Source organism: Mytilus trossulus, chromosome 6, assembly GCF_036588685.1.
Source record: "Mytilus trossulus isolate FHL-02 chromosome 6, PNRI_Mtr1.1.1.hap1, whole genome shotgun sequence".
Taxonomy (NCBI): Eukaryota; Metazoa; Mollusca; class Bivalvia; order Mytilida; family Mytilidae; genus Mytilus; species Mytilus trossulus.
Window position 1 is genome coordinate 56,310,516 of NC_086378.1, and position 27,679 is coordinate 56,338,194.

At 31.7% G+C, this 27,679-nt stretch overlaps 3 protein-coding genes across 4 annotated transcripts; 2 read left to right on the forward strand and 1 right to left on the reverse strand.

Moving 5' to 3' along the window:
* Positions 1-376: 376 nt before the first annotated feature.
* LOC134721566 (heat shock factor protein-like) lies at positions 377-27,246 on the reverse strand. 2 transcript variants are annotated; one of them, XM_063584663.1, is made up of 13 exons: positions 26,952-27,246; positions 19,094-19,202; positions 15,652-15,782; positions 13,701-13,831; positions 11,972-12,209; positions 11,475-11,588; positions 9,929-9,988; positions 8,853-9,061; positions 8,129-8,176; positions 6,550-6,655; positions 5,179-5,223; positions 4,500-4,575; positions 377-3,704 (listed from the first exon to the last, which is right to left on the reverse strand). In XM_063584663.1, the coding sequence occupies exons 1-13, from the start codon at positions 27,075-27,077 to the stop codon at positions 3,532-3,534; spliced, it is 1,566 nt and encodes a 521-aa protein (XP_063440733.1). In that variant the 5' UTR covers positions 27,078-27,246; the 3' UTR covers positions 377-3,531. The 2 variants fall into 2 exon arrangements, with proteins under 2 accessions (XP_063440733.1, XP_063440734.1); XM_063584664.1 differs by lacking the exon at positions 5,179-5,223.
* On the forward strand, positions 21,611-23,585 carry LOC134722238 (histone-lysine N-methyltransferase 2C-like). Its single transcript, XM_063585849.1, has 2 exons — positions 21,611-22,295; positions 23,182-23,585. The coding sequence occupies exons 1-2, from the start codon at positions 22,190-22,192 to the stop codon at positions 23,583-23,585; spliced, it is 510 nt and encodes a 169-aa protein (XP_063441919.1). The 5' UTR covers positions 21,611-22,189.
* Positions 23,714-26,348, forward strand: LOC134722239 (uncharacterized). Its single transcript, XM_063585850.1, has 5 exons — positions 23,714-23,749; positions 24,069-24,254; positions 24,574-24,840; positions 25,225-25,401; positions 25,756-26,348. The coding sequence occupies exons 1-5, from the start codon at positions 23,714-23,716 to the stop codon at positions 26,254-26,256; spliced, it is 1,167 nt and encodes a 388-aa protein (XP_063441920.1). The 3' UTR covers positions 26,257-26,348.
* Positions 27,247-27,679: the final 433 nt, after the last annotated feature.

The following is a 27,679-nucleotide window of genomic DNA, read 5'->3' on the forward strand; positions in this document are numbered from 1 at the left end:
ACATGAACCTTGGATAACTTTACGCAAGGCAATTGGTACGTTCAGAGGGGAATATCATAATCACAAGGGGATATGAAGTTTTGTTCAACATCACATGGGATAGTTTTAACCAATCCAATGTTGATTTTACTATAAAAATCAACATGCAGTTTGAATTGTTTTACATTGTCTTATTGGGGCCTTTTATAGCTGAATATGTGGTATGGGCTTATAGTTGTTTATGTCTGTGTCATTATGGTCTTTTGTGGATAGTTGTCTCATTGGCAATCATACCACATCTTCTTTTTTATATGCAGTGGAATAGTATTAATTGCAATGTCATTACTGTAAATAGTAACATTCCATGAAATCATGAAGAGAGACAAAGCAAACCAGGTGAAATTGTAAAACTTTATTTGATAACAAAGCATTCATTACACATCACATAACATGCATACACCATTCTAACAAACATATGATTAGAGTACAATAAACATACTATCAGGAACGAAAAATAAATCAACAGTATTTTTTTACATGATTTAACATTTTATTATTATTTGGAAAGCAAAATGAATAGTTAGAAGCAAAGTCATATAAATGTGCTTTTAGTAAACTTGTGTCCATTAAATGCTTGTTTTTTATTCATTTTTATTTTCATTATTTTCAGACAATATTTTTTCCTGATAAATAGATCTATGTACAATAAGATTATTTTCACTGCAATATTATCAGGTTCTAAACTAAATTTTACTTCAACCATTTGAACACACTAGGGACATATATGTTCCTTTTTAGATTATGGCAAAAATAATAACATTATAACATTATTACAATTTTAAATACGAATTTAACATGACTTTTCTCAATTTCGCAACAATTAAATTAGCATTTAAGTCCAAATTGACAAAATCGCTATTATAAATGCACGCAATGAATTTATAGTAGATTGCTAAAAATAACAAAACTTCCTGTTTGCTACAAACACCTTGTAATCCCATTTATCTAAAAGTACTTTAAAATGTTAATTTTAAAAGCATTTAAAATTTCAATTGCTTCCTAAAAAAATACAATACTTATATACTAATTTCATTCTATTATCTATTTTTGCAGTTCATAATCTTTACTGATTCAGGGTTATAAGAATATCCCAAAAATTTGTTGATGAAATAAAATCAACTGAAACTCAAGCAATATTACATTTCTTTAAGAAATATGTGATAATTCAGAAGAAATAATCTAAAACATATTAGAAACAATGGTTTATATTGTGATTTCTCTTGCTGATAAATAGGTTAATCTTATATACATAATGTAAATGGTTGCCCTTTCCTCTAACTGTCAGAGACAAACTCAAATCAATGCAGATACAGAACTTTTCACAAAGGGGGCCCTGCTGTCTGACCTAAAAGGGGAGGGGGGCGTGCTTCAGCGATTCCTTATATAATCAACCAAATTTGTTCCCATAAAAGGGGGCATGGGCACCCTAGGGCCCCTGAATTCGCCTATGTACAACATTAACAGATTAGACATGAGAAAGTAGAGCAGTCACAAAGAAAACATTATTTAATATTTCTCAACTTTTGAGAAGAAAAAAATCAGGATAATTGGGTGAATTTGATTGTTTCATTTTAGATGGTTTCTTGTGACATGGACAACTTCTAAACTCAAAAAGGAAACTTTTGTTTAGCACCAAAATATGTATGACCAAATGAATAAGAAATCTAAGAATCTGTCTAACTTAAAACAGAAAATAGAACAAAACAGTTAAACTTATTGTAAAAGTTAAATTGACAACACGTTTTGTTTATTTGGTTACTATTATTTACAACCTTTTTCAAAACATGAAAGGAGGCTTTCTAGTTATTCCACTGAAATGTTAAAAAAAGACATTAACAAATAAAATAACACATAACATAAAAAGACAAAACAATTGGTAAAACTCAATTGACAAATAATAGTTGAAGACAATCAAATATTTCTATAAAGCAGTAACACTTATTCTTTATTGTTCAAGATATTCACTCCGGAGAAATATATTTTTTTTTCTAACAGATCCAGTATGGCTAAAGGCAGCCTCACCTCACACTATCCACAAACACAAGTTGATTATGGAACTGTCTTTAGTCTGACAGTCTACGGATACTGAATAGCCCTTCACAACAATATCTCACACAAAATAAAATCATTAAGACAATCATGAAAAAGTAACTGCTGTAAATAAAACCCTGAAACACTCTGTAACCTGTTTAAGGCAAACTCTTCTGTGACTGCATATTTTGTTTTTGTTTAAGAAGGGTTAAATGACTTCTACAACAATATTCACAATATTTCCAATCTCAAGCTTTACACAGGTTCCATGTTTAGGGTTTCAGTTTACACAGATTTGCATTTTTTGGAAGGTCTAATTGTTTAGGTTTTCAGGTTTTATGGGGTTCAGTTTAGACAAGTTTCACAAATGAAAATTAAAGCAACAGAGATGCATTCAGTATTGCTGATTGTACAAGTATAATATGGTAATCTTTTTAAATGCATTTTTATAAAATTAACATATGGTATGATTGCCAATGAGACAACTCTCCACCAGAGACAAAATGAAGTAGATGCATATGCACATTCATTTGTTATGAAATTAAAAAAAAAGTAGTAGGCATGGTTAAGATAATTGTTCACAAGAAAAAATTCATGCCATTTACCCATATTGCAATATATACATGTATTTTCATGAGGAGTTGAGAATATGCTGAGTGTCGCCAAATCTGTGATCCTATCAACAGTAAAACATACTATTTCAAACCTTCACAACATACCAAAAGATTTATCATGTTTCTATTTTAGCAAAAGACAATTGAACACCCATTATTAACATGATTTATATTAGAATTAACAAAAAATAAAAATATATCCAATTCTTTATTGATTTAGGGTCTTACGTATATATACACTTAATGACAAACAAAAATAACCATGTCTTTACCACTGGCTAAATTCACCTTTCAATTATTGACCACTGACTTACTGATCTTTGGTTTAGTTTTTGAAATTACATATAATTTCCTATATTAGAACTTATGTATAATTTGTTTGGCAAATTGGTTTCCATTTATTAATTACACCCTTCAATGACTCATCAATGGCTTTAACCCTATGCATGAATTAATAAATAAAGCTACAAAGCCATATGAATGTGTTTTTTCCATTTAACCTTACAACTGCTGTCCTTCTTCACTTTCATTTCAAAATGATAGAAAAAAATGTTCACTAAAGTTCTAACTACAGTGGTTTTTATATCCTATATTCAACAAATGAAATAAAGTAATATTTTCAAACTTTGTTCTTAGGCAATTATTGAAAGACAATTCATTATTTCATATCAAATTTGATTTTTTTCAAAAATAACATTTCAAACCAAAAACATTGCATCAAATCCTTATACAATTGAACTCACTAACATATTTTTTTGAAAAGCTAAGTACATATTGTTTTTTATCAAGTTCAACAAAAGTATTCCCCAACAAATTCAAACATCCAACAATAAGTTATATTAACACTTTAATCCAAGTCGTCAGCTGGTACATGCTGTTGTGTAAATGTCCTTTGCATTTGAGGAATATCCCCCACATCCCCCAATGAGTTAGATATCACATCCTCGTCATCCTTCGTTAGACTGGCCAGGTCAAACAAATCTGGTAACACGTCTGGTTTGTATTGAACCAGTTCACTTCCTGTTGAAAAATAGTAAGAAAGTGTTATTTCTAAAATTATAATTGATTCCACACTGTTGTCAACACCTAGGGGTTACATTTACTACTGTAAATTCAGAAAATATTGCGTAGGTTTTTTATATTTCGAAAAATGTGACACAGTTGTAAAAATAATAATTTAAACTGACATTTTGAAATATTTTATTTGAATTAATTATTCTCAGAATCATATAAATCAAAATCGCATGTAAGTCTAAAATAATAAAAGAGCAATATTAAATGCACACATTAATTCCTGAATTTACAGTAATTTTGTCAAAGTTTCGTTGGTACAAATTTTCGGGATTGTAGTTCCTGGACACCCACGAAATATTGAAAATTGGTATACCAGAAATAATAATGAATTCACAGTTCATACTTTTCATCATGAATGTAGTAAGAGCAGATACATTCATTTTGAAACTTGTGTAATTCTCATAAATTGCCAAGAAGAAATATTTGTCAACGTCCAATGAAAATTATGGTTACAAACTAATTGCATTAGAATTTGTTGTGTAAGGTTTGTGTGATAAACTTTTAAGTGTGTATTTCTCCTATTCTTAATTTTTTTTGACACTGTGACAGTATTTGTATTTTTAAAGTTTAATACATCTTATTGCTATTTGGAAATCTGTGTGGGTTTAACTATGGACGTCACACAACAACCTCTTTTCCATTGTGGTGTTAGATATTTTGTATTATGAGGTCAAAATTTCATGTGAACCTTTGTAATGTCCAATAAAGGCGACAAATAGCGATAAAGTGTATTCTTTTCACCTGAAGTATTTAGTCCACTCTCATCATGTTCATGATCATCGGTTTTTATATTGTCTGGGTCCATTATGTTGATCACCTAAAAACAAAAACAAAAATATATGTTATAATATTATATACTGTGGATTCATTTATTTTCGTGGGTATCAATTTTCGTGGAATGAGGAAAACTTGCATTTTCATGGATATCAAATTTCGTGGTTTTGGCAAAGTCTGCTTATATTCCTTAATATAAGAAAAAAATTGTAATTCGTTGAACATTAAAATTCGTGATTGCCTTGTTCCCATGAAATCCACAAAAATTGGTATCCAAGGAATATAAATGAATCCTCAGTATTTTTTTAAAAGAATCATTTACAGATTTATAAGATAGCTCATCTCTTTCAGATTGATCTATGATTAACTAGTTTTGTTTAATTACAGTATGTTGATAGCATTTTCTGAATGTATATAAGTACTTTATTAAGTTTAGTTAATCATCAACTCAAATCTTCCAATATTAAAAGTAAAAAATATTCATAAAAATGTTAATGAAAATATTTCATTTCAACTTACATCTATCAAAGCAAGTACATGAAGTAATTGAAATTTATAAAAGTTTAAAAGGATAAATAAAATATATGCATATAGCTATAGGAATAAGCTAAATATCTTATTGAAAAAAATCAAAAGATAAACATACATTATTTACATCTTGTTCACTTAACGTTGAATCTGTTTTAAAAAGCTGAAAAAATAAACAAAATTTAAGTCCTAAAAACAAAGAAAGACAACTCTGTTCTTATCACTAATATTTTGTTCAAATTCAGAGTGTTGGTACACTTTACATTTGAGTAGTAAACAATTCTGATTTACTGGTCTGAAAATATGCAAATGGAAGCTCAATTATGACATAACAAACAAACTTGTTTAGAACAGATCCCATTTGACTTTACCAAAAACTTATTCCTAGTTATGACCAAAGCATTTTGCAAAATACACTTCGAAACGTTTAAGCAATGTAAATTCTTCTTCTTACCATAAATAAATTATCATCAGAATCGTTTCATGTGCTTATAAACATCTGACTTGTCATAACATTATAAAATCATTGGCAAAATACATGTACTTGCATAAATATTGTGATGGCATTTACATCTCCCATGCATAATAAGTTTACTTTTAGAAAACAAATTCCACTGAGTCAAATTTATATACGTTCTTAGAACAAAAATAGTAAAAATTCTGACAAATTAGAACATTGAGTATAGAAACATTTTTTGTACCTGCAAACATGGTTTCTTAACACTCATTCTTAATCACGTTAATTAAAACCGTTCTATCTTTGACATCATCTTTTGAGATGTTTTAACATGAGATTATTGACATTGATTTTGAACACTGGTTTTCTGCCTTGTCTCAAAGTGTTTATCTTTCCTTTTTTTTGGAGGAAGGGGTAGTATATTAAATTTCAATTTCCAGTATAAGGGCTGTTAAAAAAAAACAACACATGAGACCTAGGGAAGGCACTTCCAAATCTAAATGTTATCTATGTTTTTGCATAGTGGAAATGTGAGTGAATTTTTGATTTGTCTCTATACATAGTTAACCCCATTTTTAAAATGCCTTCCCTATGTACCACGTATGTTTTTATGGAATAGACCTAAATTAGACAGTAGTTTGCTAGTGTGAATTGTTTCATGTTTTGTCATGCAAGGCCTATACCATAGGGTTTATGTTAAGCTCATTGATGGTGACCTATACATTAGTAAATCAACAACCCAACTTCAATCATACCACATCTTCTTTATTTTTATATGGATTAACATTTTCTTATAAATTCAAAGTAACTTTTCTCATTATTATTTTACACATTGTGCCAAGAAATGAAAGGAGGATCACACATGAAATCTCCATAAAAGCAGCTATTTAAGGCAGAAAACTCTGAACATGGTTTTATAAGTTTTCACATCTACCATTAAAAATCTGAAAAAAATACAGATTCCAACACAAGCAATATTTATACCTACTTCCATTAGTGTTACAAAACCACCTAACATAATTTTGCACTTACCCCTAAGAGAAATGATGGATCTATACTGTACTGATTGCTAGATAAGACATCACGTAGTCCGTCCAAGTCATACTGTAGTGTATCAACATGATCATTCAGGTCATGTCTGAAATATCACAGATACTGTATAGCAATATATTCACCAATCTGTTCAATCATAAATACTTTAATTTTAAATATTCAAATAAAAGAAATAGTTGCTTTAAATTGAATACCCATCTCTAATGATTAATGTTTAGAGAAGTTAGAAAATTGGCTTGGTTGGAAACTCTTTAATGACAAAAGTAAAAATCATAACAATTTAAAAGAAGCTTACATTGTTCTAGACCACTGATAGATTTCAGATTAAAGTATCAGAGCAAAAGGTAAGTTATTTGAGAAAATTTCCATCCAATAATTCTGTTTTGAATAAATGGGGACACAGATGATGCCCCCGCTTGCATATATCTCATATAAGGGGGGGGGGGGGGGGGCAAACTTTTTTGTGTTAACCTGTTATGGCCCTTTTCAATGTGTTGTTAACTGTTATCTGAGATCAATTTAACTGTTAAAAGCATTTTTGCATTTTTTGTTAACTATTTTTGCCAAATCGAGGTGTTGTTAACATGTTTAAAGACCCTCTATTGCACCCCTCATGTAAAAGTTATAAAGGAACTTAACCGAAGAATGGTAAAAGTGTCACTACCCAAATTTGTACTGGATCTGAGTTTTGTGGTAATAAGTACTATATAAGAGTTTAATAACGTTTGGATAAGGTAAACTTGGGTAAGAGCAATTTTTCCTTCAGTATTAGAGGGGGCATAACTCTTGAACAGCTAAATTGATGCAATCAAAATTCATACTTTTCTGTATTTTCTGGTAATAAGCATTCTTTTTTAAAGTTTATAACATTTGGTTAAGGCAAACTAAAGTTAGAGAACAGTAACTATCTTCAGGACATACAGACTGAAAAGGGTAAAACCTAATTCCCCTTTGCTAAGGGCACAAGCATATAAATTGCCAATTGCCACATACAAGAGATCCTTCTCTATTCAGTCTTTATTGTGTTTCAATTTTTATAGAAAAGTTTAGAGAAAATTTGAGTTATTCGTTATTATGGATTCATTATTATTCTTAGGATACCAATTTTCATGGGTTTCGTAGGACAGTAAACCACAAATTCAAATGTTCAATAAATAATAAATTTCAATAAAGGCTTTGTATAACGAGATTGGCAAAACCATGAAATCAAATGCAAGTTTTTAACCTTCCACAAAAATTGATACCCACGAAAATATATGAATCCACATTAGTACAAAATAGTGACATAAAGACAAATTGACGGACTACATTATACCATTATTCCGTATTTAAACGATTGACACATTTATTACTATTCTATTTCATCTGGTACATAATATGCATTCTTTTATCAGTATTATTGCCTAAATGTTTTGATTTGTGTTTCATTTTCTTATGTTGTCAATCTTCAACAATCTGTTACTTATTAAACTTGCTGATTGGTTCTTTTTTATGAGGGTGTGAATATTACTTTAGACACACCCACATTGCTTTTGGAGATCTCATAATAAATACTTACATTGACTGTTGTCTACCAAATGGTGGTTTCACTTTTTGCTGTAAACTCCTGTAAATATATAATGGAAATATAAAGTTTGTTGCTTTTTGTAAATCAGGGAAAAATCTTTACAGAGAAAAGCAGATAATAAACAAGCTACAACAGGCGGGTTAGTTACTGCTTATATTTTAGGGTATAACTGTGCCAACAGCACTTGCCAAATCATACCCAGTTCTAACCGGAAAACATTGAAAAACATACCCTGTTCTAAACAAAAATATTGAAAAACATACCCTGTTCTATACATGCTTGGAGAATGTATACCCTGTTCTAGACCGTATAAAAATAGATGCAGTTCTAGACTGAATCTTCAACAGTTAAATAAGAGATCAAGTTCTAGACAAATACTTTGTTTAAAAAAAGACCCTGTTCTCAACAGCAGGACTTGAAAAGGGACCCTGTTCTAATCAGCAAGGCATGAAAAGTGACCCTGTTTTGCAGGGAAAGAGATATAAACAAACTGGCTACTTACTGATTATTTGAATTTTCTGGTGATGTGGTTGGTAAAGTCCTGACAGGTAGTTAGTATCTGTAGTAGGGTCACCAGAGAAAGGGAGATGTACCAACTGGCTACTTACTGATTAATTGAATTTTCTGGTGATGTGGTTGGTGAAAGTCCTGACAGGTAGTTGGTATCTGTACCAGGGTCACCAGAGAAAGGGAGCTGTACCAAAAGACTACTTACTGATTAAATGAATTTTCTGGTGATGTGTTTGGTAAAAGTCCGGACAGATAGTTTGTATCTGTAGCAGGGTCACCAGAGAATGGAGGATTAATTGATGGTGATGGTGTGTTCAGATCTGTCGGTAAATCTTTTAAATCCTGTAAGTCTAGTATATCACTAGCTACATGTAGCAGGTCAGATGGAAGCTTCCAATCATTGGTTGATAAATCCTACAATTATTAACATACAAATCAATTGAGGACTCAATATATTTGTATATAATTTTTTTTATTAAAAAAAAAGAAAGTTCCAGGGTTTCATGTCATATTTCTGTTTTAATTCTCTTAAATAAATATACAGATAGACAACATGCATTAGGAGAGGATATACTAAAGATTACAAGTTCGAGGATTGAAGTCTTCTAAGATCTAATCTAAAAAAAAATTAAATATATAATATAAATGTTTATGCAACTAGCATACACATTTATTGAGTTTTTGTGATATTTGAATTTATAAATCAATTGCTGGGTATGGACAGGCAATTTGCTTCATCTTTTTCTCATATCTGAATGCATTCAATTATCTTTCTGCACAAGAGCCTTTATATTTTTTATCGTTTAAGTTGTATATAAAGCATTGTTCTTTTTGCTGCTTTTTTTAATGTTGTGATAAGAAAGAAAGAAGATACTCTCTTTCTTTCTATTCTTAAATATTTTTTTTTTACTTTCAATGTCAATTTTCTTTAAAAATTAATATCAAATGAACATCTTACATCGTCATTATATAAGAACAACAGTACATAAATTAATTGACACATCTTTTAACTTGAACATGTTGAAAGATTCCCCCCTCCCCCAAATTACTTGTGTTCCTTTCAAGTTTGTGTTTATGTGAACAATTTCTATTACTTGTGTAAACATATAAATATTAATTGTATAAAATCAAGTAAAAGTGATTTAAAAGTGTATTCCAAAATTCAGGTTTTTGGAAAGCTAATACTCTCAACAAAAATAAATCCAATTACCTCCCCTCGCCCTCTACTTTTTTCATTTTTTTTTAAATGTCATATTTCCTGGGTAATACTATTTATCATACCTGTCTGTTAGGCAATTGCTCTGCTGTGTATGTAGGTTCAGCTGTAAATATTGGTTTGTTCTGAAATATGTAAGTAAATACATATACATTGTAAGTCTAATCAACATTTAAAATTGACAAACAAACTATTAAAGAATGGTGACTTTTTAAGGTAAAATGTAAAATCACAAAAATACTGAACTCCTAGGAAAATTCAAAACTGAAAATCTTTTATATGTGGTTTACAATTTTCTTAACTGTATCAACAATCTACTGTTTAAAGAGATGAAAGACATTTGGAATTAGGGCTATTCCATAATTATGTATGTCAAATGTATGTGGGAGGGTAGTAAGGGACTTTCAAAATATCCATACAACCAAGAACCATTTTTTAGATAATTTTGCATAATGGTAAATTATACTGTAAAATAAATGGGGAATGTGTCCACAAATGATGCCCCCACTAGGATATAATGTTATAAAGAGACAAGCACTGTAAAAGTGACGCTACCAAAATTTGAACTTAAAAGAGTTTTGTGCTCATAAGCATAATAATAATACATTTTATATCATTTAGTTGAGACAAACTTCATAGCATTTAGTTGAGAGGAACTTAAGTTAGAGAACTGAAACAAAAAGTTCAGCATTTTTTGCATTTGTAACTTGATCTGTGTTTTGTGGTAATAAGCTATAAGCATTGTTCATAACATTTGGTTGAGGCAAACTGAAGTTAGAGAAGGAAAACAAAATAAATCAGCAATTTTTCCTTTTATAGAGGGGCATAACTCTTGAACTGTAAAAGTGATGCCACCAAAATTTGTACTCTATCTGTGTTTTGTGGTAATAAACATTGTGTATAAGTTTCATAACATTTCGTTGAAGAAAGGCACAGTAAGAGAACAGAAACAAAAAAATCAGCAATTTTTCCATTTGTAAAGGAGCATAACACTTGAACGGTTAAAGTGAAGCCTCCAAAATTCAAACATGATCAGTATTTTGTTGTAATGAGAATTGTGTATTTTTTATATCATTTGGTTGAGACAAACTAAAGTCAGAGAAGGGGAACGAAAAATTCAGCAATTTTTCCATTTGTAAAGGGGCATAACTCTAGAATAATAAAAGTGGCACCACCAAAATTCTGACTATGAGAATTTAATAAATGACCTAATCGAATATCAACAAAATCTCTTTTTTTCCTTTACATGTATATACTATAATAATTTAATTTTTGATGTAACGTGTCTTCTGATTGGCTGACGTTATTTTGTTATCAGCCCTTAGACATAATTTAGTCATGATACCGTGACGTCATCAATGTTTTTAGATGGTTTTCAATGGTTTAAAATGGAATTTAGAATTAAATTATAAGAAATGACTGTAATATTTTTTCTTTCTGTCTATTCGAAATAACATAAAAATGTGCACACTGTTAAATAAACCGCTATGCGCCTTATTCAGTGTGAACCAAATTTTTTATGTTATTTCTTCATAGACATGATAGACAGAAAAAATATTACAGTCATTCCTTAAATAAATTAATCCACAGAAATAGCAAAAAAATCCTTACATCTGACAAATTGGAAGGTGCTGTTTGGTTTACAGGATTCCTATTCAAGAAGACGTCCTGATCTGGTAGTTCTGATATAACAGGTCCTCCATCAGCATTCTGGGCACTTTCAGGCTGAAACCAAAACAGAACTACATTTACACACTGCTTTATGAAATTACACAATACTATTTATTCATACATGACGACCTGAGGACATTTCATAAAACAATATTTTTTAGTGGACACTATATAGATGATACTGATCAGGTACATGTAACTCTACTAGTATACAACACTTATTTGTCCTGTATCCTATATATTCTTTTTTGTACTTGACTACTTAAACTTGTTTTGCTTTTGGTTTACAATAAAATGGTTTAAATATCATGCATATGAACTATTTTTTTAATAAACTGTTATTCTTTAAAAGTCTCAATAAATGCATGCAATTGACATTATACCTACATGTCAATATAGAGAAAAGTAATAAGTTGTTGTAACTCTTGTTTACTTACACTCTGAACAGAGTACACAGGTAGATCATTCTTTGCATATTTCTTCATCTTAGAAGGCGGAGAGGCTTGATTCGAGTCTGACAACATAAGAGGTCTTTTCCTATTCAAATTGAGGCCTATTCCAGATCGACCTCCAACTAAATGGATCAGGAACTGGATTAGTTTGTTGACAATTTGTTGCTGTTTGACATGTTTCTGTCTAAGGGAGGCTACTTCTCTCCACAATAATTCATTTTCTCTGGAAAATGAAATATATGGTAACATGTTAAGTTTAGATCATATTTAATTAAGAATCAAAGAATAAATAAAATATTTGAAAATTTGACTAATGAAAAGATCTCGACACAATTACAATATTAACAAACATTGAAAGACTTTACAACCACTTTGTGACACAATAAATTATGTTATTTGAATATCTTGGAGTAATGGTTCTACACAAGACCCTCTAGATATTCTCACCCCTAAGGGTGATTGAAGAATATAAATATGGTCACTTAGGTCTTCTTCTGACATGCACTAAAACCATTGTCATATTAGGGTGTTTGTTATCAAGACTGTGCAATATGAACTAGTTCACAGCCAACGCTGGTCAGAATGGGGAGGTTTAATCCAATGCCTCCTGTTGAAATCGTGTCATGCACTAGTACTGTGCACATTAAAAACCCTCCCAACAACTCTTTGAGGGGTTAGTTGATACCATTTTCCAGAATGAGTGACAGGCCAAATTTCCCTGACATTCATCAAAGACAGTCTCTATAACAAGACAAACCAATTTAGTCATTGTTTATTTGTTCTAGCATAAAACACATGCAGCATAGATCCACTGGACTTTAAGCCGCCAATCAATCAATCTCTAGTTACTGTTTAATACATTTGTATTAATATGAATTTCAAATAAGCTTGGATACCTCACTGTCATTTTTTAAATCCTTTTCATACAGTTATAAAATTTTATAATATCTAAAGTAGGCATTCAACAAATAGCAAGCACAATCTAGGATTATTCTATCTTAAAATCCAGACAAAGCTCTAATGGAGAGCCGTGGTGTAGTGGTAAGGGCATCGGACTATTAACACAAAGGTTCCTGGTTTCTATAGATATAGGAAGATGTGGTTTCGATCCCCATCTTGGGGAGAAAATTTCAGGGACTGAAATTTTAGCTTTCCCTTGACACCATTTGTGAGTGTGGTCTTGAGATACTGTGGATTTATTTTTGTTCGTCGGATACCAATTTTCCTGGGTACAGGTAAACCACAAATTCATTTGTTCAATGAATTACAAATATCATATAGGCTTTGTATATAGAGATTGCTAAACCAGGAAATCAAATATCCAGGAAAATGCAAGTTTTCCTCTATCCACCAAAATTGATAACCATGAAAATAAATGAATCCACAGTACCATGATAGTCCATCGGAAGGAGGGGATAAATGGCTGACTAGTGTTTAGAGAGAGCCATATCTCTTGCATGTAAAAGACACTTGTAGATTTAAAAAAAAAAAGAGCAGGATTATTCCACTACAAGGCAGCACTCACAGTTGCAAAGTGGAAAGGAAATAATACAAGTTGCAATAACTTGTTTCCCAATCCACAATAAATAAATATGTTTAAAACTAATCTGATGCAGTAGCAAGACACCTTTTTGTAATCTCATATTAACACGGTTTTAATAAAAGCACATTTTCTATATGTATTTTTGCAGAATATTGAGTATATTCTAATTACCTCTTCATTGAGGAAAGTTTTGTATTGACAGTTTCTTGTTTTTCTCTCATCACTTGGACCTCTGTAATTACATTGGTCAGATCGTGTTGTGGAACTTCCTGCATTGGCTCAGTTTTCACTTGTGCAGTTGTCTGAAAAGTTAAAAAATCACTGAAGACTTTTAAAGTCATATGAAATGAGTGACTGGTGAAAAATAATGTTTATCAAATTCTTGAACCAATGCATGTACATATCATAAACTAAGTCTTGAGCGCACAATTTTATCATTTTTTTTTGCAAAAATATTGAAAAATCATCATTTTTTCTGTTCTGTTATGAAATGAAAATATAGCTATGTTTTGAAGCTGTATTTTACCGATTGTCACCTTATAGTAAACAATCAACAAAGAAGCATGGATATTGAGCACGTTTTACAGTGTATAACATGTAGATTTAGATTATAATTTATTTCAGTGACAGATCTATATGTATTGCGATCACAGGATTTTCCTATACGATATATAAAAAAGAAGATGTGGTATGATTACCAATGAGACAACTATCCACAAAAGACCAAAATGACACAAACATTAACAATTATAGGTCACCGTTCGGCCTTCAACAATGAGCAAAGCCAATACCGCATATAGTCAGCTATAAAAGGCCCTGATAAGACAATGTAAAACAAATCAAGATCCTGTTTTTATGAATCAATCAATGCTTGAATGACCCATAGTTTAAGTATTTTTAATCAAAAGTAAATATACCAAATTTTAAATAACCTTTTCATGAAAGTACTGATATTTACATATATATTATGTATTTGGACAGGGGTGTGGAAATATTTGTTGTGAGCACTTGTCCCCGGGCAAGTGAAACCTAAAATTTTACTTGTCCGGAAAAAAATTTACTTGCCCTGATGATCCCAATAAATATTGAGGTATTTCTTGTTTTATCTAACATGTCTAACTAATTTATGATTTTTACTTAGCACTGTTGCGCATCACAAACAAATGAAATCCATTTGTTTATATGTGTAAAAATAAGGAAAGTAGGATAGGGTTAACATCAATTGGACAGAAACCTAACAGCAAACCAACCAATGAAATGACATGTATAAAAGGACAATTTTGCAGCAGTTTTTGAATAAAAATTGAAGCCAGTAATATACTAAATTTGAGGACAGTGATTGAAGAAATATAAACTAAATAATAGATAAACTATTGATTTTGTGGTGTTTCTCTCAACTGACACACTTGTTTTTTTCTTGATTATTTATTATTGTCTTGATGGGCAATTAAAGTGTCCCTTCAGTCTTCTTTTTACCACTTTGACAACAAATAATGTTGATCTTTCATCTATAAATAAGACAAAAACTTAATTTATTTTCTGAACTTCCATAGATAACCAGGGACAATTTGATATTCACGATGTCTGAAATTGTCGCTTCCGTTTTTTTTTTAAATACTCTGTGTCCTCCATTTGCATTTAAGGTTTTCTACTCGACTCATGACTCTTTTTGTCTTGCTTGCCCAGCTTTTTATTAAGTATTTATCAATCTGAATCTCGATACAAAATTTAAAGAAATGACACTTCCGGTAAATGATGGATAAAACCTAATCGACGATCCCGGGTCAATGCACAAAGCCAATGGCAATGTAACGCGACTCGGGTTAGCATACTTTTTTATTTTTATTTTGGTAAGCGATCTATTTCCGGTATAATGTAATATTTATCTTCATGAACATTGATGTTTTTACTTGCTGAACATTGGTTTCTTTTACATAAATTAAACATCTTAATACGTTTTGAAATTTATTTTATGTTTTTGTTGGATTTGAACGTTGACTTGTATATTTTTTTACTTGTCCACGGGCAACCAAGACAAAAATAATTACTTGTCCGGTTGTTCAAATGTACGTGTCGGGCGAGTCGGGCATAGCATTTCCACACCCCTGTTTGGATAAATTACCCCTGCTATTTTTCTTTTGATCTTATCTAACAAATGTTGCTGGCCTCTAATGAAGTACAAGTGTTGGAACTCAAGGTCATCTGCTTCATCTTTGATTCCGTGTTCTATGTGAGAAACTTTTCTAAAACCATCTGAAATTAAATACATATAATTGTTTAATTCTTAATCCTATGAGATATAACTAAGATAAAATTGAGAAAGGAAATGGTTAATGTGTCAAAGCGACAAAAACCCGACCATAGAGCAGACAACAGGCCACCAATGAGCCTTCAATGTAGTGAGAAACTCCTGCAATCAGAGGCATCCTTCAGCTGACCACTTATAAAATATGTATACTAGTTCAGTGAGGGCTGTTTTCCAATTGATTGTGGAGGGAGCAATAGGAGGCAGACAAATGAATGGAGGGTTTTCTCTTTAGTTTTGGATATATATTTCATGTATTTAGAATATTCATAACACTAATTTTTCCACATTGTAATAGAAACATAAATACTGTGAGGGAGAGACCAAGATACAGTAATTTCATGAGAAACAGAAGGTAAAAGTGTAAAAAAAAGTGTTTAAAGTCAATCTGTTCATGTGTTTATCTCCTTCTCATCATTTTCCAAACTATAAAACACTAAACGATTGACGTGAGGAGCTTGGAAGTCTGACCAACCAAATATGGAATTGACAGCTTGAATTGGATTTTGGTGAAATAGGCAAAAAAGGAAATTGATACAGGGGCATACATGTGATGGACTGTAAAATTCAGATCAGGAGATTTGGAAATTTTGGTCAGGAGTTCGGACCTCAGATCAGGAGGTTTTTTATCGACATATTTTTCAACGTAAAACTAACCATATGATGTAATCAAAGAGCTGAATAGCTCTGAGGGGAAAGACGGCCCTTGTTTCTATTATATTATGTTTTTGGAAAGGGGGTATCTTTTGATAGTTGTCATATGAAGAATGAAAAAGAGAACAGCTAGAACATGTAGAAAGGTTGACAATATTGAAATCAATGTAATTTCATTTCCTTAGTTTAGGATTCAATTTGGACCAATGGAAGAGATCTGCATCTTCTAAATCTAAACATTTGATTAAAGTTGATAGCTAATTATCTAAAACTCGACTGAATTCTGTCATTTCACAACAACTACATATTTTTTACAATCTTGATTGTGTACCACTGAACTGCAGGCTAGGGCCATTTTCCATTTTTTGTTGGATTTTTAAGTTTTTTCTTTAGAAAGTGTGGACTGAAAAATCTATTCAGTTTTAAATTTCCATTGTTAAAGTTCCGAGTTACAACTCTCATCACAGGGAAACAGGTACTAATAAAAAAAACAATATGAGTGATGTAAACTGTGTGAAGCTTGTTTCCAAATCTTAATTTTGAAATATTTGTAAATAATAAATATGTTAAAACTTTTTTTTTTTTAATTTTTTTTTACCATTACAATGATTATGTAGGTCCACAAAAATTTAGTTTAAATAGAAGACTACTAATCCAATGAAATGTCACATTTGAAGTGTTTAAATACATTAACTTTTATTTTAGTGGATAATTACTCATCAATTGAGGTGCTCCTGAATTAGAGGAAGGTTCCCAGAATTTTTACAGAAAAATGTGGTCTCACTAATTAGCGACAAGAAGAATTTTAGCGACAAAAAGCGACAAGAAGAATATTTTTTTCATGTCTCTAAATAGTCTTCTTAACGCTTCTCGTCGCTTTTTGACGCTTCTTGTCCCTGATTAGTGAGACCCGAAAAAAGTAATAAAATCGTTTCTTTCCCCTGTCTCATGTAACCCCACGATCTTTGTTTATTTTGAAAGTTGTTGACCTACAAATTAAAGTATTGTATGTTGATGTTTAAATCATCTACAGTAAACAATATTATGTTTAGATTTAACAAATACAAATTTTTAATTAGTGCACGATCTCTAAGAATGATTTAAATAACCAGTGAACTGGTGAAGGATATCCTGCTTCTTCCAAGAATGACGTCACTATAAAATACAATGTAGGTTGGATATATTTAGAATATCTCGTCATACTAATTTTTCCGGATTTTAAAATAAACGTAAATAGTGTAAAGGAGAGTTCAAGATACGATAATTTCGTGAGAAACAGAAGGGAAATGTGTAAAAAAGTGTTTAAAGTCAAACTATTCATTTCTGGGTCTCCTTCTCTTCAATCTAAGTAAGATTTGTTGGGGGGTTTTCCACACTATAACATGTATAAAAACAAAATGAATGATGTGAGGGAGTGTCACTCTGGTCAAACCCATAGGGGATTGACGGCTTGAAGCCGTCTTTCCCCAAAAATCTGTCTTTATAGTGTTTTTTGTGGTTTATTTCTTCAATTTTCCTTGTGAATGGCATTAGTCTGCATATATTTAGTAATAATTGAGGAGAATCTTTTTTTCTTTTGTTTTACATTGTTGATTGCTGATGATGATCTTTTTTTATTTGTTTTTCACTGGCATTGGCTTGAGATATAAGAGAGATATATGCTATACATTTATTTCATAATAAATAAATAATAAAGGACCCATGCATGCTTCTGCTTGTGAGAAGGGGTCTCACTGTGTCTGGTAATGTCATTACAGACCCCATAACAGATTTTAAAGTCTACTTTGCAGGTGGTGCAGTATGCCTGGTCTTGGCCCTTGGAACTTGGTTGGCTCCATTTGAAGTCAGCTTTCCAGGCATTGTTGAACTTTGTCAAATATTTCTGTTGTTTTGAAACTGGTGTCTTTGAAGACGGAGATAACTGTTGTTTTGGCATTTTGAACACAAAATGGTGTACAAAATAATCATTTTGCTTATATAATTTTTCAGTCAGCTTGTGTAGCAAACAGCTCACATTGAGCTGAAACCATTCCTTTTTCCAGTTTTCATATACAATAAATGTTTTTCTCAGCATAAAAAAACTTCCGATATTAAGACAACAACATTCCATTTTCTATCAGTGCCGGTATTTATCGATATTTACCTTTAATCATTCTTGGCGTGTACCATAAGCAGAAGCCACATAGAGTTATTGATAATCCAACACCTTATGATTGTTCAATCAATCTATAATCACTGTTAATTAGCCTTTTAATAGCAAGGATTAAAATCTCCACATGTTGCGTAATCAGGTAACAACGGATACGTTTGATAAACCTCATGTTTTTACGACTTAAAAAATCTCTGGTTTTTACGATCTCCATGATCATGATGATAAATTTTGTAAACAAAATAGTAAAAATGGTGACTGAAAATTTTCATTCATGATTTTTTTTTGCACCGGAGTTTTTCCCCTGAAAACGGGAGTTTTGTACTCCTGTAGGAAGGTCACATGTTTGCAGGGGGCAAAAAACCTAAAATCGGCAAATGAACTTGCATATATATTTAAAAACACCAGTGTTTGTACATGTGTATCTGTGAACATTAATTGGAATTAACTACTTACACATATTTAGTTGCCTTATAAAGCTGGCAATATTACTGTGTTTGAAGTAATGTGGTAGAATGTCTTTTGCAAATCTGCCTTGATCATAAACATGGAAACTAGTTCCATTCTGAAATAAAAATACAAAGTGTTATTAGCATCAGAGAAAAAAATGGGATAAAAAGAATAAGATTATACAATCAACATGATCAATAAAACAAACAATATAAAATATACCAGCATTCTAAGTAAATTTGTAATTTTAATTCTGGCAGAGAAGTCAGCTTTCCTGAACAGACTTTGTAATAGGGTTCGATAAGGGATTCTAAGGATGCACCACCAGAAAATAACTTCAGAATCACAATTTAAAAGGGATCAATTACATAATTGTACATAGGGAGTTAAGACAAACAAAAAAGTATGTGTGTTTACTATACAGGTGACATGCTGAAAAAATTGGGTACATTGTAGGTAGGAAGGTAGCAATTTTTTTATTGATTTTGTTATTTTGTGAGTCTATCGGAGTAACATTGTGACTTTAACAGTACTTAATCAAAAATGGCCAAAAAAACTTTAGGGTAGGTATGGGTACAGTAAACACCAGAGCTCCAGATAAGAATTCATAAATTGGGGTTTTTACCCACCATTTTCTTATATAATTGGGTGATAAAGTTTTTTAATTGCATTATCAATTCCAATTCACCCCTCAGGTTAATATCAAATTGGGTTTTTCACCACCAAGCTCCTTAATGTATTGGTTTTTTTCATCGACACAATATTGAATATTTAGGCAATATCAACCCCATTTTTTTCCATCTTAAATTAATATGTTTCTGTCTTTGTTAGCTCTTTCATTTTGTTGAGGGTTATGGTTAGGGTTATTTGCTAGCTGTTTTATTTGGTTTATTCACTGAGGAGCAATTGTAGGATTAATTTATGTCCCGTTTCAAACCTTTTGCCAGTTTTGTATTTTCTCACAAAAAAGGATATGTGAATTCACAGGCACTTGTCTTATACCTTTATATAATAAATTCTGAGATTCGATATACATAAATCTTGGTTTATTTGTCTTTTATTAGAACTTTTGGTTTCTGATGCTTTATCATTTCATAATTGATTTGGCCATTCACTTTTTCCAATTGAATTCGTTATTGATGAAACCCTGTGTTTATTAGCAATGTTTTCGTAATGGTACGCACATACGCCAGTGCGGTCGATGGACGCTTCCTAAAAACACTGGCTGAATCTTGTTATCATTATAACTTTCCCTCAGTTCTCCAAAGAAGCCGAAAACTGCTTCTATTCAATATTTTAACTGGACATATACACTTTCGTTTTAATTCAATGTATGTTATGAAAAATCCCGAGCAATGCGAAAAAAATATAACAACATGACACACGCTAATTGAATAAACACGGAGAAGATGGAAATGTTTACAAAAACATGTGTACCTATTGAGCAACGGAAAACTCAAACAGGGACCTATTTCAGCTACTTGATGCAGGGATCTATTTTTAATTGACTGGAAATTTCCAATTATAAATATTATAAAAATAGTTAACGTGACGACTGTAAACAGATAAGGGTAAATAACACAAACGGTAGCCAATAAAAGGGTTGAGAACTCATGGTTTTGGCATATAATTGGGTTTTCCGTTGAATTAATTGGGTTGTTGAACCCTTCAAAGGACAATTGCATTGGGTTTTCTATTATTTGTATTGCGTGATCACGCAGCTTATCTGGAGCTCTGAAACACACATCTTTTTTTGTTTGGCCTTTTCTCAGTTGTTCTTGAAGGGTACAAGCAAATCTTGCTTCACATGAACAGGTGCTGTATGCCTTGGCAAGATCCCTTCTTTTAATAGTTAGTTATACATAATCATGATAATAGATAGCAAATCAAGGAAACCTAAATTTTGAAGTTGGATAAATTTCAGTTGAATAATTAAGAGACAGTGGCTGTTTAGTTTATACATATTCATTTGTAGTTGATTGTGAAACAAGTTTTGCAACTTGTATTAATCCCTTTCCACTTTGCCTGTGCCAGTGCTGCCTTGTAGCAGCATTAGCCTACTCTTTTTTCGAAATATACAAGGGTGTCATTAAATTGCACGAGGAATGGCTCTCTCTTAACACAGCTCAATCATTTCTCGTCCCCTTCCATCATTTCCTCAAGACCATAAAAGTGAATGGTGTCAAGTAGGAGCCGAAAATTCAGTCCCTGAAATATTCATTCTGGAATGGGTATCGAACCAGGAACCTTTGCGTTAGTAGTCCATTGAAGTACACCAAGGCAGTGTCTGTGCAGATAATATTAAAATTTCAAGTGTTATTCAGTCAAAACAAGTCTTATTCGGTCCTTCTAATTTCAAGGTACCCCTATTTTAGTTTTGTGAGAAAAGATTAAGCATGTATGGCATGAACATATTAATATTATATCACACATGTCTCAATTTCAGTGAGGCTTTTTCTATACTACAAGTAAACGGGCAACAAGTGTTTTCTAAATCAACGGGTGGATTAAGTGGGTACACGACAACTCGTACTTTCGGCAAGTCGTACTCAACCAACTCGTACCCTATTTTTACCAACTCGTAACCTTGTTTTATTTGATATTATTTATCAAGTTTATTTGCATATTTATTGTAACTTTCTTTCGTATATCATTATTTAGCAAAATACAAATAAAAAAACAACCTTCGTTGTTAATAAAATTCAATCATAATTGTTTTAAATAAGCTTATAAAATGCTAATCGTTATAATCATTAGTATTCCTTAGAAATTATTGTTTGAAATTGTTTGGACGGCAATTTATTTGATATGCACATTACAATAATTATTAGTACACAATATGCTAATCAGTGGTCATTAGTGGATAACATACCTACAAAAATAGAATGGATTTGTTAAAAGTAGAATAAACAGAGAGAAGTAAATGAAAACAAGAAATCGGTATAATTGCGGCACTATGAACATCAAAGGCCATTGAGTTATACTTAAACAATCACCATCCTCACCGAAAAGAAAATGCATGGCTTAAACGTTGTAAAAACCAAGCTTAGAGAAAAAATATATAAACTATCGTGAAATGTATGATCATCTTCAATTGCAATCATGGTTCGTCCACGTTGTAATGTATGCAAGAAGACTGTTACGATTCGACAAGATGCTCTTCAATGTGACACATGTGACAACTGGCAGCATCGTCTATGTGAAACTGGTAAGTTGATTTATGTTTTATTTGTTTGTAGAAATTAAGCCCACTAACTGAAACATTCTTTAACCATCGTAATTGTGACGTGTATTTGCAAATGAACAAGGGCCCTTTTTCTTAATGTTATCATATCCCCTTTTATCTTCTTTAAAATTGAAGCATAATTGTAATTTTATATATATCCTTTTATGTAGTCAAATATATAACAGAAAAAAGTATTAAGTTGTATTCCACATGTTCCATGCAGACTTTCGATATATAAATTGTGTATCTCAATAATATCTCAATAATATTTTCCCTAATCCTGTTATTGGGTCCATGTTTGGGGCCAATAAGAGTATATATTTCAAAAAGCTGTATTTGTAGCACCCTTATTACTATTAATAAATCCTAATAATAGCAACAAAGCCTTGTAAAAATGTTTTATGATTAAACTTTTACAATGTGTGTGTAAATATTAGTGATACTAGTTTTTTTTTTAATACGCCTCTCGTATTTCTTCTAAATATTGGCTTAATTTTTATTTTAACACTTATAATAATTGAGGTCAATACGTATATAAATGATAGTAGTATTGTGATGAAATATACATTTTTAAATATAGTGCAAACGTACATGCAGAAAGATTATATCAGGTGTGAAGTTGTTTTGATAACGGTTAATTAATGGCACGCTTCCTGTGTGAATAAGGGCCGATTAACTGGTAATCGACATGCTTTAGGTGTGAAACAATTATCAATGATCAATTAATCACCGGCACGCGAACTGCAATAAATTTGTTTATTAAGGTTTATGTATAAAATTATGAAATAAAATTATGAAATAAAATTATGAAATAAAATTATGAAATAAAATTCTAGAAAATTAAACCAATACATTTTATTTCTTACAGGCATTTCTAAAGAGTTGTATAATCAGCTAGTACAACAGGAAGAAGAGATAGACTTCTATTGCAAAGAATGTGGTTTGCCAGCAGAAGAATCCAGCATCCCTCAGCTACCAGACTTTGAAAGTACACGCTATTCTACTGACGGTGTCCATGAGGCCAGTTTTTCTCTAGAACAGTCTACTGTTAGCACCCATGAGGAAAGTCATTCTCCAAACCAGTCAACTTTGGATGTCTACCTACCCGACAGATCCGAGGTATATGACCAGTCAACTATCGTCCAACTCAACAACTCATCGTTCACCGTATCCGACGAAGAAGACACAACTATTCATCTCAACAACCTTGACCAGTCGTTCGACATCACACAACGTACCTTTGCTGAACCAGATATTATTACAGAAACGTAAGTATTCATAAATATTTTAACAATAAGAAGGCTTGGGTTTCATTAAAACAAATCTACGCTATAAGATATATATATATATATATATATATATAAAAGATGTAGTATGATTAGGATCCCGTATGATTGCCAATGAGACAACTCTACACATTTAAACTACAAGTCACCGTAAGGCTTCAACAATGAGCAATACCGCATAGTATTTTAATTCTTAACTACAAGTATATGAATATTAATAAGTAGTTTTAGTCATCTTGTAGAAAATACAAAATTGATTTTGTTTTTAAACGACCACCACTCAGACTCAGACGAGACAGCTATTCCTTAGATCAACCAACTTAGATGTTCGCAAGACAAGTGTCAAAATGTATATATATTTCATTAAAAACAGATTATAATTAACTTTCGGGTTTTTTTTACCTATTCTATTATTTTCATTAATTAGTACTTGTGTATATCATTTTTACATTATTTCTTCATATTTCAGGCTAAATCTCAGGCTCGCCAAGATGTCTTCAGGTCTGCAGGTACTATTGTAGAGACAGCTATCCTCCAACATTCAGACCCATCCCAACCAGCAGGTAGCAGAGTCAAGCAGTCAAATCTTGTTCGTGTTGTTCAGAGAACCAAACAGAAACTACGTCCAGATGAACCACATGATCTTGAATTTGAGGTAAGAATTTATACTTTATACATACCTTGATTAAGTGAATGTAATGATGAAATAAGTTAATCTGTTATTGTATGTTAGCTAAATATCACATGTAGTATATATATGCAAATACAATCGGGTGATTAAAGATACATGTACCGAATGAAGTCTTGAATAACATAAACATAAGAAGCTTATATAATCACCAATGAGACAAACTGACACCGCAGATCAATTTTTAAATACTAATTAAAATTTAAATAGAAATATTGTTTACAAATATGAATTGATAATGTAATGATCTGTAATGTATATATAAAACTATTTTCTTAATTTTTAGTTGGACCTTGACTTTATCCCACCTGGCTTTCTGCAACGTGACATCCATGTTGACTCCAAGAGACACCTGCTATTCGCAACTACTGCCCAGCTGACAGTTTTAGAGAAAGCCCAGCGTTGGTTTATAGATGGTACCTTCAAGATCGTTGCCGCACCATTCTATCAACTACTATCCATCCACGCCTTCATAACAGCAAACAACTGTACAAAGAGTGTGCCTCTTGCATTTATTGTCATGTCCAGACAATGCAAGATTGATTACATACCAGTAAGTGAAATCTATTTTTTTTTTCGTTTAATATATATATATAATTTTATTAATTTATCAAGCATCATCATTACTGGTACTGGTCATACTAGTTTGAAAATTATTATCATATTAATTTTTAAGTTATTACTATGAAAATTATTATAATATTATTTTAATATAATTTCTATGAAAATTATTATTATATTATTTTCATATTATAATTATGATAATTATTATCATATTATTTTTTAAGTTATTACTATGAAAATTATTAAAATATTATTTTGTTATAATGTCTATGAAAATTATTATTATATTATTTTATATTATAATTATGATAATTATTATTAAATCATTAGTATTATCATGATCATTGTACTAAATAAATTTTTCAACTTTCAGGTCTTCCAAGCTCTGAAAGATCTTCTACCACAGAGTGCAGTCCGTGGGTTCGTAGCTGACTTTGAGAGTGGTGTGTGGCAGGCCCTGAAGGAGGTATTTCCAGGCATGATGATCAACGGTTGTCTTTTCCACTTCACACAGGCTGTCTTTAGACATGTCCAGTTTCTTGGTTTGCAGGTACATATTATTATATTGAACTACTTCTAAGATCCTTTTTCTAAATATATAAATAACATAACGATAAACAAGCAGAGTCACAAGAATGTCATAACGGGCACCGAGCTACAACTATTATGCAATGATTATAACTAATGCTGCATTAAAAGATATCCACATGTAACATAGTCCCGGTATAAGATTCAAATTAATGAACTACGATAGGTTATTATTAAGTAAATATAAATGAATGGATGAAAGAAAGACATTTTAATTTATAGTACATATTTATATAGACTGATTATAACGTAAAATGATAATACAAACAGGTTCATCAGTTTATGTACACATTTTATATGTCTATTTCTTTTCCAGCCTGCCTACCGCCAGCAAGACTGTATTTTTAAGTATGTCCGCAAGCTGATGGCGTTGCCTTTCCTGCCTGCAGATCACATCAGACCAGCTTTCAGGCGCCTGAAAGACCTTCAGACCGACCCACTTCAGCGTCTTGTTACGTATGTAGAAGACACGTGGATCAAGAGTACCGTTTGGCCCGTGGAATCTTGGACAGTCTTCAGCCAGCCAACACGTACAAACAACGATGTGGAGGGGTGGCATCGCCGCATCAACAAGAAGTCATCAGAAGAAAAGAAGCCCTTCTACTTACTACTTCCAAAACTGAAAGAAGAAGCCGAACTTTTACCCAATCAGCTGAAGATGGTTTCAGAGTGTAAGTTGACACGTCAACAGCGATCTACTTCCAAGTTTCTACAAGCCAAGTATTTCCAGTTGTGGGACCAGTACAGAGACGGGGATTTAACCGCAAGTCAACTTGTCCGAATGTGTGGTTTGTTGAACGGTCCGTCTGCGGATTAAAAGACATTTCGTTTTCCGAATGAACACCGCTCAGTGGTTAATTATGTGATTGAACAGTATTGAACATTTATTGAACATGTAAACTTTTTGAGATGAACAGTTATATGATCAAATTATTTAATGTATTGTTATTCTTATCTGTTATTAATTATAGTATCTAATAAACGTGTTTATCGCAATATTCAGTAAAAAATCTCGTCAAATATTCTAAGGATCGAGCACACCATGACACTTGAGGATTTTTGATTCAGATATAAATCCTATCATTAGATAAATTAGTAGGTAAATAATAAAATATGAAGCATTACAATGTTAAAAATATTTTCTACTAACACGAAAAAACTAAGACATGAATCAACGCAATGTTCAGAATGTTCAGTAAAAAAATATCCTTTTCATATTCTATGGATCTACCTCAGGGTGCACTGGGATACTTCAGGGAGTTAAAATATCCATATCCACGGATATAAACGTAGAAAACTTATATCATATTGCTAAAAAAATATTGGGTACGACTTAGTAGAAGTACGAGTTGGTGGAAGTACGAGTTGCCGAAAGTACGAGTTGGCTGAGTACGAGTTGCCGAAAGTACGAGTTGACATGTATCCGATTAAGTTAACTGAATTTGACAGTATAATAGCACCCTCCCCCTTTTTGTGAATTTATTGAGATTATGTCATGTTGTTGTAGTTTACCTCGCCCCAACAAATCAAATCATCGACCATAGGGTTTTCTACAAGTGTCCATAGCTTTGTAAGAAAGGCTGGAACAGTGCTAGGCATGTTTTGAGAAGTGTTGTTCACAATGTACATATCCGACATCACGAATTCAGTTATTTTTCTGTTAGCGCATGTGCCGATCGAATCAACACTATACGAAAGTGGATAATTTTCCGGCACTTTTTCTTGTAAAAAGTTCTATAACATAGTTTCTAGATATTCAAATAAGATAAAACAAAAGTAGTTGACTTTTGCTGAGCTGAGTTGTTTTTGTTTTCCATTATTTACATGGTGCTTGGTGTTTTCATTTAGATTAAAGGGTTCATTTAATGTGACCTTGTCAACTCTCCGACTTTTACCGAAGTCTGCATTTCACCGATTGTCGGTCGGCCTTGGTTAGAAGTTTAAAAATCTTTAACAAATAGTCCCAAAATAGAACTGAGATCATTACAGAAATACACAATTTTAATGATGAAATCTATAGTGCAGAAGAAATGTTTAACTTGACATCATATGTTATTCAATAATATTTATCTCTATTTCTCAGATTTCAAGTTAATCTGAGACTACTATAACACATAATTATAGTAGTCTCAGAGTTAATCTATAATAAGAAGTATGAGAGACTTCCACCACGTGACTTCCACCTTCTTCGATGGTCAAATAGCTGAAAATGAACATCGTTCTAGATCTTTAATGACATA